Here is a 17,370-nt window from a genome sequence, read left to right on the forward strand (position 1 = left end):
GCTTGTGTAAACATAGGGGACACAGGGTGGCGGTGGTTTGGGGTTGAGGGCCGGTGGTCACAGTGAAAGGTGGGGACGCTTCCCTGTAGTGACCCCCTCTGCTTTTACTGTGTTCAGGAAGATACCCTTTGGGCTTTGTGTCAATAAACTGCTTGAGCTTTCAATGAGTGTGTCAGTGTACCTCTTTTTTTGCTAGTGCCATGTCACAGCTTTGTGATTGTTTCCAGGGAGTCCTTGTAAGGGCTGTCCATTAACTATGTTTTGTTACAATATATATATATTGTGTGTATATTATATATATATTAATTTAAAAAAAATCCCAAACAGATGTTTAATCCGTAACTCACTGTGGCAAAGTGCCCCCCCTGTGTATGTTATATGTTACGTGTTGTGTGTAAATGTTGGTGTATAGGCATTGGTACACGGGATATAAGCAGGTCTGTGTTTCACGTGTGTGTAAATTGTATATTTGTATTAGGCACGGGGATGGCACATCACATCACGTGCAAGTAAAAAGTAATAATATGTGAGCACGGGGAATTGCACTTTAATTAATTCATGTGCAGTTGTACCGAGATTCCAATTGAATGACTGACTAGCAATCGAGTCTCGGTACAACTGCATAAAAGCTGCATGTTTTCACTCACTGGGGGTTGGGTTTTCGGTGAGTGGAGAACAGGAGAGAGAGGAGAAAATAAAACAACGTAAAGTAAATAAGTGTTTTCACTCACCGTGTTTGACCGTTTGTGTGTTAGTACGTTTTGTTTGGCCTTTTATTTTGGCCTCAAGTGCCGTGTCCTGTTTTTGTGTTTAAAACCTTTTATTTTCTGTTCTGTTCTGTTAATTATTAAATGCTGAGCGCGATCACGCGCTCAGCTTAACCAAAACTCCAAGTCTCTGTGTGTTACTTCCTGGCTCTAGTCTGACACCACCCACTCGGCCGTCTTTGTGACACTCACTTAATTAAGAGATGTCCCGCAATGGCACAGTCTCACTTGAACAGAAGGTGTAGAAGCATCCACAAGTGAAAAAATAAAATCCTGGGTTCCACGAATCCAGATCTGTCCTATTCAGGTCTAGAAGCCTCCTAATCCCTATGCAGGTAATTGCTACAGAGATAAAGCAGAATTAAGGCACTTTCAAGATGAGAAAAAAAGACGTTGTAACTAATGCTGGAGTTTATATATTTCGTTAAATGACTTTCTGTTCTCGCTACACTGCCATAAGTGAGGTTTGCTTGCTGTAAACTACTCCGTACATGTGCTACCCACATGTACGCTGTATATATAGCTCTGAGCGAGGTATGACACAGACCCGGTTTTTGGGATGGAAACGCATAACAGTCTTGCGTTTTGATTGGTCCTTGTGTGTCGGAAGAATATGACGTCAACACAAGCGGAAAAGTTTAACATTGCGATTGGAGAGAGAGAGAGAGAGAGAGAGAGATAGACCTGCTTTCAAGAACCGTTCAATTCAAATATAATATTGTATTTTGCTGTTCTAATATAACAAACTATGGGTGACTATTACTTTATATAAATTATCATGATATGCACGAATGTAAGAATTGGCTTTCTGTGGTAATGTACTTTTTTCTTTCAAATAGCATCTATAATTGTTTGCATGATTTATTTTAACTGCAAATATATATCTTCCACACTATTACAGTTTTGTTACAGATTACATTAGTTTATCTCTAATGTAATCACAGTTTTACATATAGACTGCCCTGTTCTCAGGCTATGTCCCAAATTCTGGGCCGCTCTGCTTTTCAGATAACATCCCAAATTCTGGGCCGCTTTCTCGGCCCCATCCTGGAGGCATTTTTAGGAATGTAAAATTATTGGGGGGGAGGGGGGGACCCTCAGTACCCTTGCTCACCCACCCTGTACAGTAAGACATTTCCTTTTTAAGAGCACGAAATCAGTTTTACTCTTAATATTACTGCAAATGGCGATGAGCACAGTCTGGCGTATAATAAACAAGATATAATGTTTGCTTGGATGTAAGATAAGATAGTGGGTGCCTTTTATGTAAGGCAGTTACTTTTTAACTTTAATAACTTTCATTTTTACAGAAAATGAACTGCAATAAGCATTTCAGTAGTTTTTATTTTACTTAAACTAAGAAATAATTTGCTGTCCCCTACCTATTTACTGACTGAGCAGTGGACAAATCTGTAATTTACAATTTATTTTAATCCCACCAGGCTACAATTACATGCTTGTGTACCAACTATAACCTGTTAACAACAAAGAATTAAACCTTCATTTAACAGATTCTAAAAATGATTTTAGAATATTTAAAATACACAAAAACACAAACATGACCTAAATTAACAGTACCTTTTTCAAGTCTATACATTCTAAAATGTATTTGTAATCCACTCGTAGGTTTCCCTCAGAAAACAAAAATAGTTATTATAATTACTGTATGTGTGTATCACTTTGTGAACACGTTCTTTCAGACACTAAGGGCTATAACGTCATTTTGCAGCACCAAGGTAAACTTACTTATGGCAGTGCTCAGAGGAGGTATGACACAGGCCCGGTTTTTGGGATGGAACCGCATAACAGTCTTGCATTTTGATTGGTCCTTGTCTGTCGGAGGAATATGACGTCAACACTAGAGGGAAAGTTTGGAGGCATTTTAACATTGCGATTGGAGAGAGAGAGAGAGAGAGAGAGAGAGAGAGAGAGAGAGAGAGAGAGAGAGAGAGAGAGAGAGAGAGAGAGAGAGAGACCTGCTTTCCAGAACCGTTCAATTCAAATATAATATTGTATTTTGCTGTTCTAATATAACAAACTATGCATGACTATTACTCTATATAAATGATCATGTTATGCATGAATGTAAGAATTGGCTTTCTGTGGTGATGTACTTTTTTCTTACAAATAGCATCTATAATTCTTCACGTGATTTATTTAAATTGCAAATATATATCTTGCACACTATTACAGTTTTGTTACAGATTACATTAGTTTATCTCTAATGTAATCACAGTTTTACATATAGACTGCCCTGTTCTCAGGCTACGTCCCAAATTCTGGGCCGCTCTGCTTTTCAGATAACATCCCATATTTTGGGGAGCTTGTTTTTCAAATAATGTCCCAAATTCTGGGTCGTTCTTGTCCCAAATTTAGGGCCGCTCTGCTTTTCAGATAACGTCCCAAATTCTGGGCTGCTTTGGTTTTCAGATGACATCTCATATTCTGCGCCACTCTGCATTTCCAAATTCTGCCCAGTTTTTGGGATGTTCTGCTGTTACAAATGACAGCTGACTTTCTAGGTCATGCTCAGTTGACCAGAAAAATGTAAACCAAAACTGGATCATGATTTCATTTTAGAGTAACCCTTAGTACATGAAAGTTAATTAATTAATTATTATTTGTTTATTTAGCAGACGCCTTTATCCAAGGCGACTTACAGAGACTAGGGTGTGTGAACTATGCATCAGCTGCAGTCACTTACAATTACGTCTCACCCGAAAGACGGAGCACAAGGAGGTTAAGTGACTTGCTCAGGGTCACACAATGAGTCAGTGGCTGAGGTGGGATTTGAACCGGGGACTTCCTGGTTACAAGCCCTTTTCTTTAACCACTGGACCACACAGCCTCCTATAAATGCATGTTTAACTCCCCAGAAAACAATATTTTTACGAAGAAACAAAAATTGACTTAAAATGTTTGGTTTTTTAAAAAAAAAAAGCTTATTTCTTTATTACAATGAAGAAACTCTGTTGCACTGAAATAGATGCATGAAAATTCATTAAAGCTGGCGTTTTCCTTTATTAAGGTTAGTATTAAAACACCAAAAAAGGACATCTCATTTGGTTATGTAATGTCCATCAGTATATAGTCATGAATAGGGGTTTATCAGACCTCAAAATGAATAGAATGGAGGAGTTCAACATATTTTATTCACCAATCAAATAAACCAAGAACAATTAAGGCCTATATCAGCTCTTTCACTTATGGGTTTTAAGAGACCAGTGCCCTTCAACAACTTAACATAAATATTATTGTATTGTATAGTACTGATAGTTTAAACTGTAGGCTATAGATAATGTTTAAACAGTTGGACTATGCAAATATAATGGCTAAATTCCAATTCAGGCACTTACCATCTGGCCTACCTAAATTTCCCCCTGTAGTTCAATTGGCTAAGCAATTCCTCACTCCTCCCACCTTAACTGCTGTGTCAGTGGGCTGGCACAGAATGGTTGCCATGTGTAAAGAGCTTTGGGATCCTATGGGATGAAAGGCGCTATATATAAACCCAAAGTATTATGTTTCATTTAAATAAAGTTTTTTTATACTAGCGGTACACCTGGTAATTTTGGGAGTTCAAAGTGTTTGAAGACCCTGGGTCAATCACCCTCTAAAGGGTTAGAAATGCAATCTGTCTGGTATGGTCAAGGGGGTTCTAAACCACCCAGGGTCTTGAAATGTGGTATGATGGCAGCATGAGCAGCTCTCTAATTTCAGAATCCTCCAGGGATCTATGTACCACAGGGATCAGTATTAGGTCCTCTGCTATTCCTAATCTACATTAATGATTTAGATTCTGGTATAGTAAGCAGGCTTGTTAAATTTGCAGGCAACACAAAAATAGGAGGAGTGGCAAACACTGTTGCAGCAGCAAAGGTCATTCAAAATGATCTAGACAGCATTCAGAACTGGGCAGACTACTTACCTTCAAAAGTGACATTTGAAGGTAAGTAGTTTTGGTAGGAATAAACGTCAAACACTACCAAGCCTATTTATAATGTCAGGCATTTCCATCTATGGACTATTAAAAGTATGTACTGCGACACAGATTCAATCTAGACAGTTATTAGGTGGCACAAGATGATGCATTTAACCTGTGGCATTCTATCAATATCAGGAATGCCTATGGGTTGTTAGAAGTATCAACTACAACAAAGTATCAATCTAGGCATTAAGTAAGCCACACAGGTTGATACAATTAACTTGTGTCATTCTATCACTTGCAGTTAACCCTTTTGTGGCCAGTGTAAATGTTTCCTAGTGGGAAGGACTATACAGTAAATGACTGAAGGGCACATTTTTGCATATACTTGTACTTTGCACAAGAATATCTGTAATCTCTGTAGTCTCTCACTGAACTAATCATTAGTATTTTACAATGTATTTAATTTTTTTCCCATTGTATTTGCATAGTCCAACTGTTTAAACAGTATCTATAGCCTACAGTTTAAACTATCAGGAATAGATAAGGAATCGTTTACCAATACAATTATATGTATGTTAAGTTGTTGAAGGGCACTGCTCTCTTAAAACGCATAAGTGAAAGAGCTGATAGAGGCCTTTTATTGTATTTTTTTGCATGCGATTGGTGAATAAAATATGTTGAACTCCTCCATTCTATTCATTTTGAGGTCTGATAAACCCCTACGCATGACTATACTGATGGACATTATATAACCAAATGAGATGTCCTTTTTTGGAATACCATGTTCCTTCTCAAAAACGTGTAAAAAAAAAACATTTAAATTTGATTTCTGTTTCTTAATGAAAAATAATGTTTGCTTGGGAGAGTAAAAAAATACATTAACTTTGAGTCATGTTCTAAGGGTTCCTCTTAAATGAATTCACGATCCAGTTCTGGTTTACATTTTTATGGTAAACTGAGCACGACCTAGAAACTCAGCTGTCATTTGTAACAGCAGAACATCTGAAAAACTGGGCTGAAAAGCAAAGCGGCCCGGAATTTGGGACGTAGCCTGAGAACAGGACATTCTATAATAATATAATTAATAATGTCATTATTTTTATATAGCACCTTTTACAGTGGACCACCACCACAAAGCACTTTACAGAGGTAGGCTGTGAACTGTGCACTATATGCAGAGTCACTTATAGTAGGACATTGATTTAACATCTAATCCTCAGGATGGAGCACAAGGAGTTTAAGTGACTTGCTTGGAGACAGTCAGTGGCAGAGGTGGGATTTGAAACAGTGACCTTCTGGTTATAAGCCCTGCACTTTAACCACTTGTCCACACTGCCTCAATACTGTGATTAAATTAGAGATAAACTAATGTAATCTGTAACAGAACTGTAATAATTGTAAGGCGCCCTGGATAAGGACGTCTGCTAAGAAATAAATAATAATAATAATAATAATAAGGATATATATTTTTAAAATAAATCATGCAAATAATTATAGATGCTATTTGAAAGAAAAAAGTACATCACCACAGAAAGCCAATTCTTACATTCATGCACAACATGATCATTCATATAGAGTAATAGTCACCCATAGTTTGTTATATTAGAACAGCAAAATACAATATTATATTTGAATTGAACGGTTCTGGAAAGCAGGTCTCTCTCTCTCTCTCTCTCTCTCTCTCTCTCTCTCTCTCTCTCTCTCTCTCTCTCTCTCTCTCTCCAATCGCAATGTTAAAATGCCTCCAAACTTTCCCTCTAGTGTTGACGTCATATTCCTCCGACAGACAAGGACCAATCAAAATGCAAGACTGTTATGCGGTTCCATCCCAAAAACCGGGCCTGTGTCATACCTCCTCTGAGCACTGCCATAAGTAAGTTTACCTTGGTGCTGCAAAATGACGTTATAGCCCGCCCTTAGTGTCTGAAAGAACGTGTTCACAAAGTGATACACACATACAGTAATTATAATAACTATTTTTGTTTTCTGAGGGAAACCTAAGAGTGGATTACAAATACATTTTAGAATGTATAGACTTGAAAAAGGTACTGTTAATTTAGGTCATGTTTGTATTTTTGCGTATTTTAAGTATTCTAAAATAATTTTTAGAATCTGTTAAATGAGATTAAGGTTTAATTCTTTGTTGTTAACAGGTTGTAGGTGGTATGCAAACATGTAATTGTAGCCTGGTGGGATTAAAATAAATTGTAAGTGACAGACTTGTCCACTGCTCAGTCAGTAAACAGGTAGAGGATAACAAAGTATTTCTTAGTTTAAGTGAAAAAAACTACTGAAATGCTTATTGCAGTTCATTTAAAAAGTAACTGCCTTACATAACAGGCACCCGCTATATCTTATCTTACATCCAAGGCAACATTATATCTTTTTTATTATACGCCAGACTGTGCTTGTCACCATTTGCAGTAATATTGAAAGTAAAACTGTTTTCTTGCTCTTAAAAGGGAAATGTCTTACTGTACAGAATGGGTGAGCAAGGGTACCGAGGGTCCCCCCCCCTCCCCCTCCCCAATAATTTTACATTCCTAAAAGTGATTCCAGGATGGATGGGGCACCAGCCTTCATCATGTTGTGAAGTAACACTCTGCAACCTTAGAATTTAGGGGAGGGGCTGGGAAAATTGATTTTAGTTTGAAAATAAAAATAATAAGTCACAGCTAATCATGCTTTTAATGATCCCAATATAATATATACTATGTGTGTGTGTGTGTGTGTGTGTGTGTGTGTGTGTGTGTGTGTGTATCTTTATAAATATATATATATCTTTATATCTTTATAAATATATATATATAATAAAGATATCATGAAAATCATGCTTTTAATGATCCCAATATAATATATACTATGTGTGTGTGTGTGTGTGTGTGTATCTTTATAATATATATATATAATAAAGATATCATGAAAATCATGCTTTTAATGATCCCAATATAATATATACTATGTGTGTGTGTGTGTGTGTGTGTATATCTTTATAATATATATATATATATATATATATATATATATATATATATATATATATATATATATATAATAATAATAAAGATATCATGAAAATCATGCTTTTAATGATCCAAGTATAATATATAATGTGTGTGTGTGTGTGTATATATCTTTATAATATATATATATATATGAAAGAATGTGTTATATATATATATATATATATATATATATATATATATATATATATATATATATATATATATATAATAAAGATAATCCTTAACTTTACACCCATGTAATATTTTCTAGAATTAACCAAAAAAAAAAAAAAAATCATTTTTGTTTCCCAGATTTAGCTTAATACATAAATGTTAACAAAAACATACTTAAGTTTTGAAATGTGTATTCATATATAATTTATAAATATTGAAAACGCTTATCACAAATTCAACATTTAAAATCAATATGACAGTTAAATCTGGGAAAAAATGTTTTTAAATCTTTTTTTTTTTTTTTTTTTTTTACACTTGGCGAATCAACATTTAGCTGACATGTTGAATCTCGGAATCTAAAAAATAAATCCATGAAAAAACACATGGAACTTAAAAATATATATTTTACACTTGGCATCAACATTTAGCTAACAGATAAATCCGAAATACATTTTAAAGTTAAGTCGTTGGCAATTAAATTTGGAAAAACAAATCTCTTTTTTCAAAATAAATATATTTGTTTACGACTGTAAGTCGCCCTGGATAATAATAATAATAATGAGCGACACAAGTTTCATAACCAATATCCAAGTAACGTGTATGACAATTTAAATGTATAAGCCAGATAATTTAAATGCATTTACACTCTTAAATTGTTTGTAATTGTAATGTAACTAAATTACTAAAAGTATCACAAATTCAAAAGGAACACAACCAAAACTGAAAAATGATTTACAATATAGATAAATAAGTTTTCCAACACAAGCATTTGAGCAAAAAATACACAAGGATAAAGTACTTACACGCATGCAGTACAAACTGTGCAAAATAATGCTCTTTTAGATTTACAGTGTGATAAATTAGATCATTATCCCCCAAAACACAGGAAATGTTGATGTGACAAGACTACACTACCCAGAACTCTCTGCTTTGTCAGAATGCAGCCTATCAGTGGACAAATAATACGTTACGTCTGGGCAGAGATGATAGTCGCGCAAACTCGAAATGCAGCAATTCTTTTCCTGGCTTTACATAGTTTTTTTTTAGGTAGAGCAGTTTGAGTTTGTAAAATATATTTGTGAAGCTTGTTAGCTATCGCCTACATTTATAATCTGAATTCAATACTGTGTGTTTACATTTCATTTTGTTCGGATAGTTACTTTTCATTTTCGTATGTGAAGTATTGCTACACACACTAGGGTGGTGAAAACATCGAACTCTAAACACAATGTCGACAGCTAATGTAAGTTAAGAGTTATGAGGTATTTGTTTTGCACGTATTTCTTTTCGTATACAAAAAAAAAATGTAGACGTTGCATATTTCTTTAAATTGTTAATTTTTTTTATGTAAATGTTCGTGACTGAGAACTGCACATTTAAAAAATAAACAAATAAATAAAGCAAATAATTTCTAATTTTTGAGTGCGGACCTTTTTTGGTTTTCTTTATTATCGAATCGGCCAATTCTCTCTCTTTTGACAGAATACTACATACATTTTTAGGGTTAAAATATATTTATTTATCTCTGTAAGTGAAGCCGTCAGTACGGCGTGTTTCTGTGGTCTCCGAGTGCATTATGACCATGGCATCTAATAAAGAAAGGGTTATTAACACTGCAATAAATTCGCTAATGTAATGTTGCATATTTATTAATGTAATGTTTCTGTTTAACTTTGCAGTTACCAGGAGAGGGCACGAGAAACGAACATGTCAAAGTGACCAGCCGGAAAAAGCCTGGAATCCTTGAGCGTATGAGCGACACTGCAGGCGGGATGGTAGTCGGGGTCGGGCTTTTTGCGCTCTCGTTTTACATACTCTTTACCAACGAGGTACAGTCTGTGGGTTAAACATGCTGTTTGCACTGCCTGCACAGTAGAAATAGACATTTTGAGAAGGGGGGTAAATTGTGACGTTTAGTCACTTGACACGGACCACACCATATAGCTTTGTAAATACAGTTGCACCAAAAAAAGTATTTAAAAAAAAAAAAAAAAATTACCAGTAACATATTTTTTGACAGCTATGTGTATAATAAAGTTAATTTTGATGCAGCATACATTCCTCATGATTTACTATATATATAAATGAATAGATTCACACTAATTAGTTTAGCAAGAAACCCGCTGTAAAGCCTTATACATTGTAGAAATAATTTATGTTTAAACACACAAACCTTTTTCAAAATGTTTTTAGAGCTGATATTATATGTATGGGTCAATATACATTCAGACTACTAACCTAGCAGCATGTTTTTTGTGAACTTTTAGAGAACAGCTTTGATGTAGTTTTTGTAACTGGATGATATGTGATGGCAGGTGACTTCCTGGTAAAATCTCTTGCAGGGTCGGGCTCTTAAAACAGCCACCTCACTTGATGAGGGCCTTTCTCAGGTGGTGCCGCTGCATGACATCATCACAGTGGACCCTGAGAATGAAGGCAGGTTGGTGCATCTGTCTGGGGCCCTGAGAACATCACAGGTACTGTTGATCCTCTGTAGTATGTACACTATAGGAATGGGGTTTGATTTGCGATCATGCGTTTATTTCTGTGTTTCTCCCCAGCCTCTCTATGATCCCAACTACGGGATTTCCATCCATGCTGTCAAACTGAAGCGGCAAGTTGAAATGTACCAGTGGGTGGAATACGAGGACAGCCGGTAAGTACAAACACGCTCATTGATTTGTGTTTCTTAGTGAAGTCTGTTAAGAGGCGGACAGCTTCTGTAACTGGACCTAATAGGACAACATAGACCTCATGTCATTGTACTTTATTGCAGAAGTGCTTGTTGAATATGGAAAAGTATCTGATTTAGTTTTAGTTCTTCTATTCTTGCAAATTACAGATTTTCCTCTAACTTGGACTTTGTAATATAATGTAATGATTAGTGTTTATATATATTCACACTAGGGAATATGAAGAAAATGGTGAAGTAAAGACGGAGACCAAATACACATACAGTGAGTACACTTTTTAAGTGTATTCCAACCATGGATGTTCAGAAACATAATCAATAGATTATGCTCCGAGTTTGCACCATTGTTTTTTTTTTTTTACTCTTGTTCACAGATTTGTACTAAGTCAGTTGCATTTGACTCCTAGTTCATACGTTATAACGTATTGCATTGTAAAATGAAAGCAGTTTTAATCATGCAAATGGGAGAGCCATTTAATTCCCTTTCCCAATCATTTTAGATACCGAGTGGAAATCGGAAGTCATCAACAGCAGGAATTTTGATAAAGAGATTGGCCACACCAATCCCAGGTAATGTATGCTGTCTATCAGTTGACCACCCCAGCTGTCCCAGCATGAATACACATGAAATAATGTTGCTGGATTTCCTACTACTGCACCCACTCATCACAACAAAACGTGTGGCTTCGAACTTGTTTTCAGGAGACTAGGTTTCAAGCCACTGCATGGCACACCAAGGGAGACTTGGGGTTTGATACAGCAAAGTTGCCTCAAACTAGGTCACTTGGAATCAGGTTTCAAGCCACTGTTCCTGAAAAAGTGGCTTTGTGTTCCCTCATCTTATTACGCTGTAAAAACATACAGCAATACAGGATTGCATGAGTTAACTTTAAAATCTTCATTTTCACTCAGATAAGTTGGTTATTAAAGCTGCTGGTAATATGCGACTTTAAATGGTTTGTTAATATTTAGTGTGTTTTTTTTTTTTTCTCTTTCAGTGCCATGGCTGTGGAGTCTGTCACTGTTGTAGCTCCTTATGTTTCTGTGGGCCCTCTCTATCTCTCTGCAGGTAAACACTGAGTTGTAAAGCCTGCTTTTAAACCATGTTGGATGGCCAGTAAATGAGCTTTATATTCTTGTCAGGCACCTTTGTAAGATTCCAATTGTAATATTGTCTGAAAAATGTAGTAAATAGCCACGACTGTAGACACTGCCCTTGCTAAATGAAAAGGGTGTTAAAAAAAAAAAAAAAAAGACCTGTTCATGGGTTGAGTTTGATCCTCTTAGCATAATTCACAAAATTACCACAAAATGTCATGTGATATTGGCTTTACTCATCATGGCATTTGTCATTGCACAGCTGTTCAGACACCCTGTATACACCTGAGGAGATGCCATGTGGGTATGAATAATATAATGACCCAAGAACAGACACTGAAGGTGCAAGGGCCTCCCTCATAGATTATTTATGAGGGGGTCAAATAATTCTGTGTCTTCTTTAAAGCACAGTAGTGTGTCTTAAAACCCCCCTTTAGATAATCACTGTTCTTAGTAGTTTTACAGATCCAAGAGCTATAGAAGACTGCATCGCTTACTATATAGGCTTAACCCTTTGCGGTCCATTTATTAATCGCGCGTCAGGCACGCCAGGTCTAATTAATTTTCACACGCGCAGTTAATTTTATACGCGCTGTTTAAAAGTATTTTTTTTCACAGTCAAACGGGTTTAAATGGCCCTGCATATCAACAAAGCACACACTAGGCATCTCCAGCCCCGCCCCAGCCTTTTGTTTGCTATAGCGTTCAGCTGTGTAAGAAATAAATAATAATAATAATAATAATAGTCGTACATACCGATCGATCATCTCCAGATCACTCGTTTTATCACCAAACTCCTCAATAATGCGATCCAAGTCATTATTTTATTACTATAACATCTGAAAAAAGCTCTGCAAATGTCCATGATAGTCTCAGTGCGCTGACGCACCTAGCCAGCTTGTTTACTATGGACGCCCATTATCTGATACCTGATACCATGTATGACTATTAATGAAATCCGCCTTTTTTTTTTTTTTCCCGACTTGTCTCGGCTCCTGTCGCTACCACTCGGCAATTGAATGGTTTTCTCGTCTTTTTCCGGAGAAAAAACGACTAAACACCCGTTTATTGCGTTGCTATAATGATGTCGGACCCAGTCCGACAAAGGACCTGTGAGGAATAATTGCAATGTCGGACCCAGTCCGACAATGGACCGCAAAGGGTTAATGATATTGATTTGGGATCAAGCAGACAAATGTTTTGACTAAATCCTTTCCTAGAAGTACCACATAAGAGTATTTTGTAGCTATGGATGACAGATTTAAGATGTAGCATTTTGTTTTACCCTGTGCTTGGTTGTTTAAGATGTAGCATTTTGTTTTACCCTGTGCTTGGTTGCACGTTGTTTCCAGGTTTGGTGGAGAAGGTGGACACCTTTAAACAGCTGAGTCTGGTCAGGCTGTCGCCTCTGGATGCTTTTGTCACTGTGTATGAGGATTCCTTCTACCACACACACAACCCCCGGAGACCAGAGGTGAGTGCCCTGGGGAGCTGTGTAGATGACTGAAGATCATTGAGGAGGAGGAGGAGGAGGATACAAAAACTGCCACAACTGAACTATGCAAAGGAATATGACTTCAGAACATCAGCCTATAGTAGATGCATCAGTACTTTGTACAGACTTGGCTATGACAACCTGCCATTGAAACATCTACACAATACATGTCTGAGATTCCATATATGTGACAAATGAATCAATCTGCGCTGTGTGTCTACAAATGGGAACAGCCCATTTATACCAAACTGTTTCACATATTTTGTCCAACTCATGTTTGTTTAGATATGTATGTTAAAATGTACAAGATACTACTGTCAAGTTGACAAATGTTTCCGCTAGTGCCTTGACAGGGTCCACTGAGGCTGGCAGGGTTACAGGTTGATCCCTTAGTTCCGTATAAGTGTCTTAAGTTGTAAACTAGGGATGCAAGCTGGTTATGATTGGTTTGTTTTTTCAATTGATTTTTCGGTAAAACAGAAATGAGTTTAAAACCGAACTGCATTTGTGAACAGGACATACCATTATTACACATGTCATTAATAAATAAATAAATAAATACAAATTCCAAATAAGCTCTATACAGTGTTACTGTAAAATTAGACACAATGGTTTTATTATAGCCTATTACTATAATACATTTGACTCTGCCATTACACTTGAATTCAATCAATATGCACCAACAAAGTAATCGGACAAATAAAACGAATTTCAATACATGCACAGTGAATGAAGCTACTTTAATAAAAATAAACTGACCTGCTCACAGAGGCATCTCATTTAAAGCAGCTTATTCCACTTTCACAATGCTTCAGGACCTCAACTAACATTTTCTTTTAGTGCATTTGCATTTGGCTGTTTTAATCAGTTTAGCATTATTATTTAATTTGTATTTGGTCTACACAGTGTAGTTTAACAGGCGTGACAGACTTTTAAGGTTTAGGTTAGGGTACGCAGGCTGAACACCCAGACTATAAAGCTGTGGGTATCCCTACTGAGTCAGTCTTGTGATAACTTTTGATATATCATATTAACATTATTAAGGGATGTTAATATGAACCGTCTACATGCAGCACAGTGTGTGATGAGCTCCTGAAAATATCATCAGCTTATTGCTGAGACAGCCGTTAAGTTTTGCTTTGGGGAAAATCCTAACTGTTGCATCCCTATTGTAAACACATGCTGTGTATTGCAGGTGGGAGATGTGAGAGTGTCATTCTACTATGCTGGACTGAGTGAAGAGAACAGCCCTCTGGGACCTGCTCAGGTGGTAGGTATTCTGTCTAACCTGCCTGCTTCAGTGCCAGCAGGGGTGTGTCTATTGGACACCACTGCGGTTTACACAACTAACTTTGTGGCAGCAGAGATTGTGCTGCTTTGCGGGACCTGTGGTTAAGATGTGTGTCTCTTATACAGTAGCTCATGTGTCTGCTATTTCAAAGACAGTCAGGATCATTACAATGAGTTTCTCTCCTTTCACCACAGGTCAGTATTGTTGCTCGTCAGACAAAAGATCAGCTGGTTCCCTTCAAAACCAAGTCTGGGGATGTCCTTGAGATCCTGTACCAAGGAGCACTTTCAGCACAGGTGTGTAGACAGCCATTCAGCCGTCTCTCTTTAGGTATTGCTTTGCTTTATTGAGTGTCATTGCTTTATAAAGCTGGGATGACATGTACATGGCCAAATGTTTTGCATCACTCTATAAAATTAACTCATTTTGCTTCATAAAGTCAAATATAACCTGCTGAATAAGGTGACGTTAACACAGTAAGTTACATACCGCTTTGTAGTTTTCCATGTACTTAATGAAAAACTGACAATTTAAAGATGTGACGTTTTGAACTGTAACATGAAATACTGTACTACTATTATGACTTCTGGTAGACTTTGGCCATATCATTTTGTGGTTTCTTTGATTTACATGATGTGAAATAAAAGATCAAAATTATGTTCATAGTTTTTATTTATTTATTTATTTATTTATTTATTTATTTATCTATCTAAAATCTAAGTGATGCTAAACTTTTGGCCGTAAGCCATCAGATGTTTATATCCACCACAAAATAAAATGTAATTCTCTTCGGTGATTAAATTTAATCATGGCGCCACCATCTTTATTTTAAAAAGTAACGACTAAAAACTGTGGTAAAGATCATTGAAATTCCAGGCACGGTGTGTTACTCAAATAAACCGTCAATCATTTTGTAATAATTGTAAAAGTTGAATGCTTTTTGTTTCTCTGCCACTTGTTCATTATAGGAGGTGTTTGAGAAGGAACACGAGAGCAACCAAATGAAGACATGGGCCCTGCGAGCAGGGGGTTGGCTGATGATGTTTCTTGGCATCAGTCTGATGACCAGAATCCTCCACACTATTGGTGAGCAACATCTAGCTGTGCCGTGCATCAAAGGTTGCTGGGGGATTGTGGGATGGTATTGTTTTGTTTTAAAGAAACCGTCGGAAACACTTTGATCAGAACAAAGCTGTCCGAGCAGTGGAAGCTGAAATGGAAAGAACGTTTGTTGCTATTTTACAGCTGTAGTGCTAAAGAAATGTCTTAATAACTTATACCGCTACTGGCGTGTAGGAAAAAAATGCTTTATATACATCAAGTTTCATCATGGCTGTAAACAAAGCGAGTAAACACCTCCTGGCTATGTGATGGCTCACTTCCTTTGCAGTCAGTTTGGTTACATCAGGTATGAGATACAAAACCTGACCAGAAAGCCGCTCTCAGCCACTTGGGCGAGCTGTAGGAACACTCTTGTTTTGTTGCCATGGGCAGCCGTAGCCGGGAACGCCAGGTAATGGAAACAGGGTGCTACAGCAGACAAACCCCTACGCTGAGGGTTGTTTTTATCATTATTGTTGTTGTTATTATTATTATTATTATTATTATTATTATTATTATTATTCTATGTTTTTAAAATACGTAAAGTAACATCTAATACAACAGAGAAAAAAAACTGTAGTGTAAATGCACTGTGTAATGGTTGTTCTAAACAGGATTTTACATCACGTATCTGATAGCAATACGTAACATAACAATTTCTTCTTGAATAATTATATTTGAATTTCTGAGATTGATTTGGGGGACACATTTATCCAGTACCGTTTAACAGAAGCCTGATGCAGCATGCAGGAGGCTGTGTGGTCCAGTGGTTAAAGAAAATGGCTTGTAACCTAGAGGTCCCCGGTTCAAGTCCCGGCTCACTCACTGTGTGACCCTGAGCAAGTCACTTAACCTCCTTGTGCTGCGTCTTTCGGGTGAGACGTTGTTGTAAGTGACTCTGCAGCTGATGCACAGTTCACACACCCTAGTCTCTATGTCGCCTTGGATAAAGACATCTGCTAAATAAACTAGTAATAGTAATAATTCAATATGTGTGCAATTTTGCTTTTCCACGGTTTATAAAGCTATTAGACTTTACTCAGGGGGTTATGTATTGGAATTATAACTTTTGAAGAAAATAAAACGCTCCTGTTTTTGTAATCATGAGCAGCAGCAGCACCACATTTGTAACAATGTAACTTTCTTCCTCCATAGTGGACTGGTTACCGATTGTGCGTGATCTGGTGAGCCTTGGCCTCAGGATCTTCGCTGTGTCCGTGGCCACCTCTCTCTCCCTGCTTACCATCGCTGCAGGCTGGCTGTTCTATCGGCCGCTGTGGGCTGTCCTGCTGGCTGGACTGGCCGCAGTGCCGATCATCCTCACCCGGGCCAGAGTCCCTCCAAAGAAGCACCAATAGCCAGCCAGGGACACGAGACGAAATTGTAACCAAAGAAAGGGAACGTTTTGCAATGGAATAATTTAGGACGCCCACTGCTATCCAGGATATCCTGTGAGCCTCATTTGTAAGTCACTTGTGTGTCTAATTGATCTTGTGCTAAAATTAGGAATAGCTCAAACTGTACTACATTCAGGACCCTAAATTATACCCTGCCGTGTTAAAATCAATGTATGGTCTGTTTACAACCTTCGAAGAATCATGTCTTCATTAATTCTGCCAATTAGAAACACTTGTATTCTCTTAGTGCCGTATGTTTATCTGTTGTGTCATTAAATCAACAAATGCACTGAATTACTTTAACTTAGATAAGTCCTTTTATTTTTTAATTACTTTTACATATTAAGGAACACTACCTAGTGTTTTGTTTTGTGTGTTATGTGCTTCTTTATCTGCAGGCATCATATTTAAACATGTTCTGT

At 37.0% G+C, this 17,370-nt stretch overlaps 2 protein-coding genes across 2 annotated transcripts in view; one reads left to right on the top strand and one right to left on the bottom strand.

Moving 5' to 3' along the window:
• Positions 1–937: 937 nt before the first annotated feature.
• Positions 938–17,370, bottom strand: part of LOC131701484 (monoglyceride lipase-like) — a 79,442-nt gene continuing 63,009 nt past the window's right edge. The window contains exon 9 of the transcript XR_009308820.1: positions 938–954. The gene's annotated coding sequence lies outside the window, so the exon portion shown is untranslated. The remainder of the gene's footprint in view (positions 955–17,370) is intronic.
• Positions 8,852–17,242, top strand: LOC117413901 (transmembrane protein 43-like). Its single transcript, XM_034906301.2, has 12 exons — positions 8,852–9,117; positions 9,554–9,703; positions 10,217–10,351; positions 10,436–10,530; positions 10,782–10,831; positions 11,067–11,136; positions 11,565–11,635; positions 13,017–13,138; positions 14,355–14,429; positions 14,645–14,746; positions 15,419–15,536; positions 16,707–17,242. Exons 1-12 carry the CDS (start codon positions 9,103–9,105, stop codon positions 16,907–16,909), a joined length of 1,206 nt encoding a protein of 401 aa, XP_034762192.2. The 5' UTR covers positions 8,852–9,102; the 3' UTR covers positions 16,910–17,242.

This window comes from Acipenser ruthenus, chromosome 25 (assembly GCF_902713425.1).
Source record: "Acipenser ruthenus chromosome 25, fAciRut3.2 maternal haplotype, whole genome shotgun sequence".
Classification (NCBI taxonomy): domain Eukaryota; kingdom Metazoa; phylum Chordata; class Actinopteri; order Acipenseriformes; family Acipenseridae; genus Acipenser; species Acipenser ruthenus.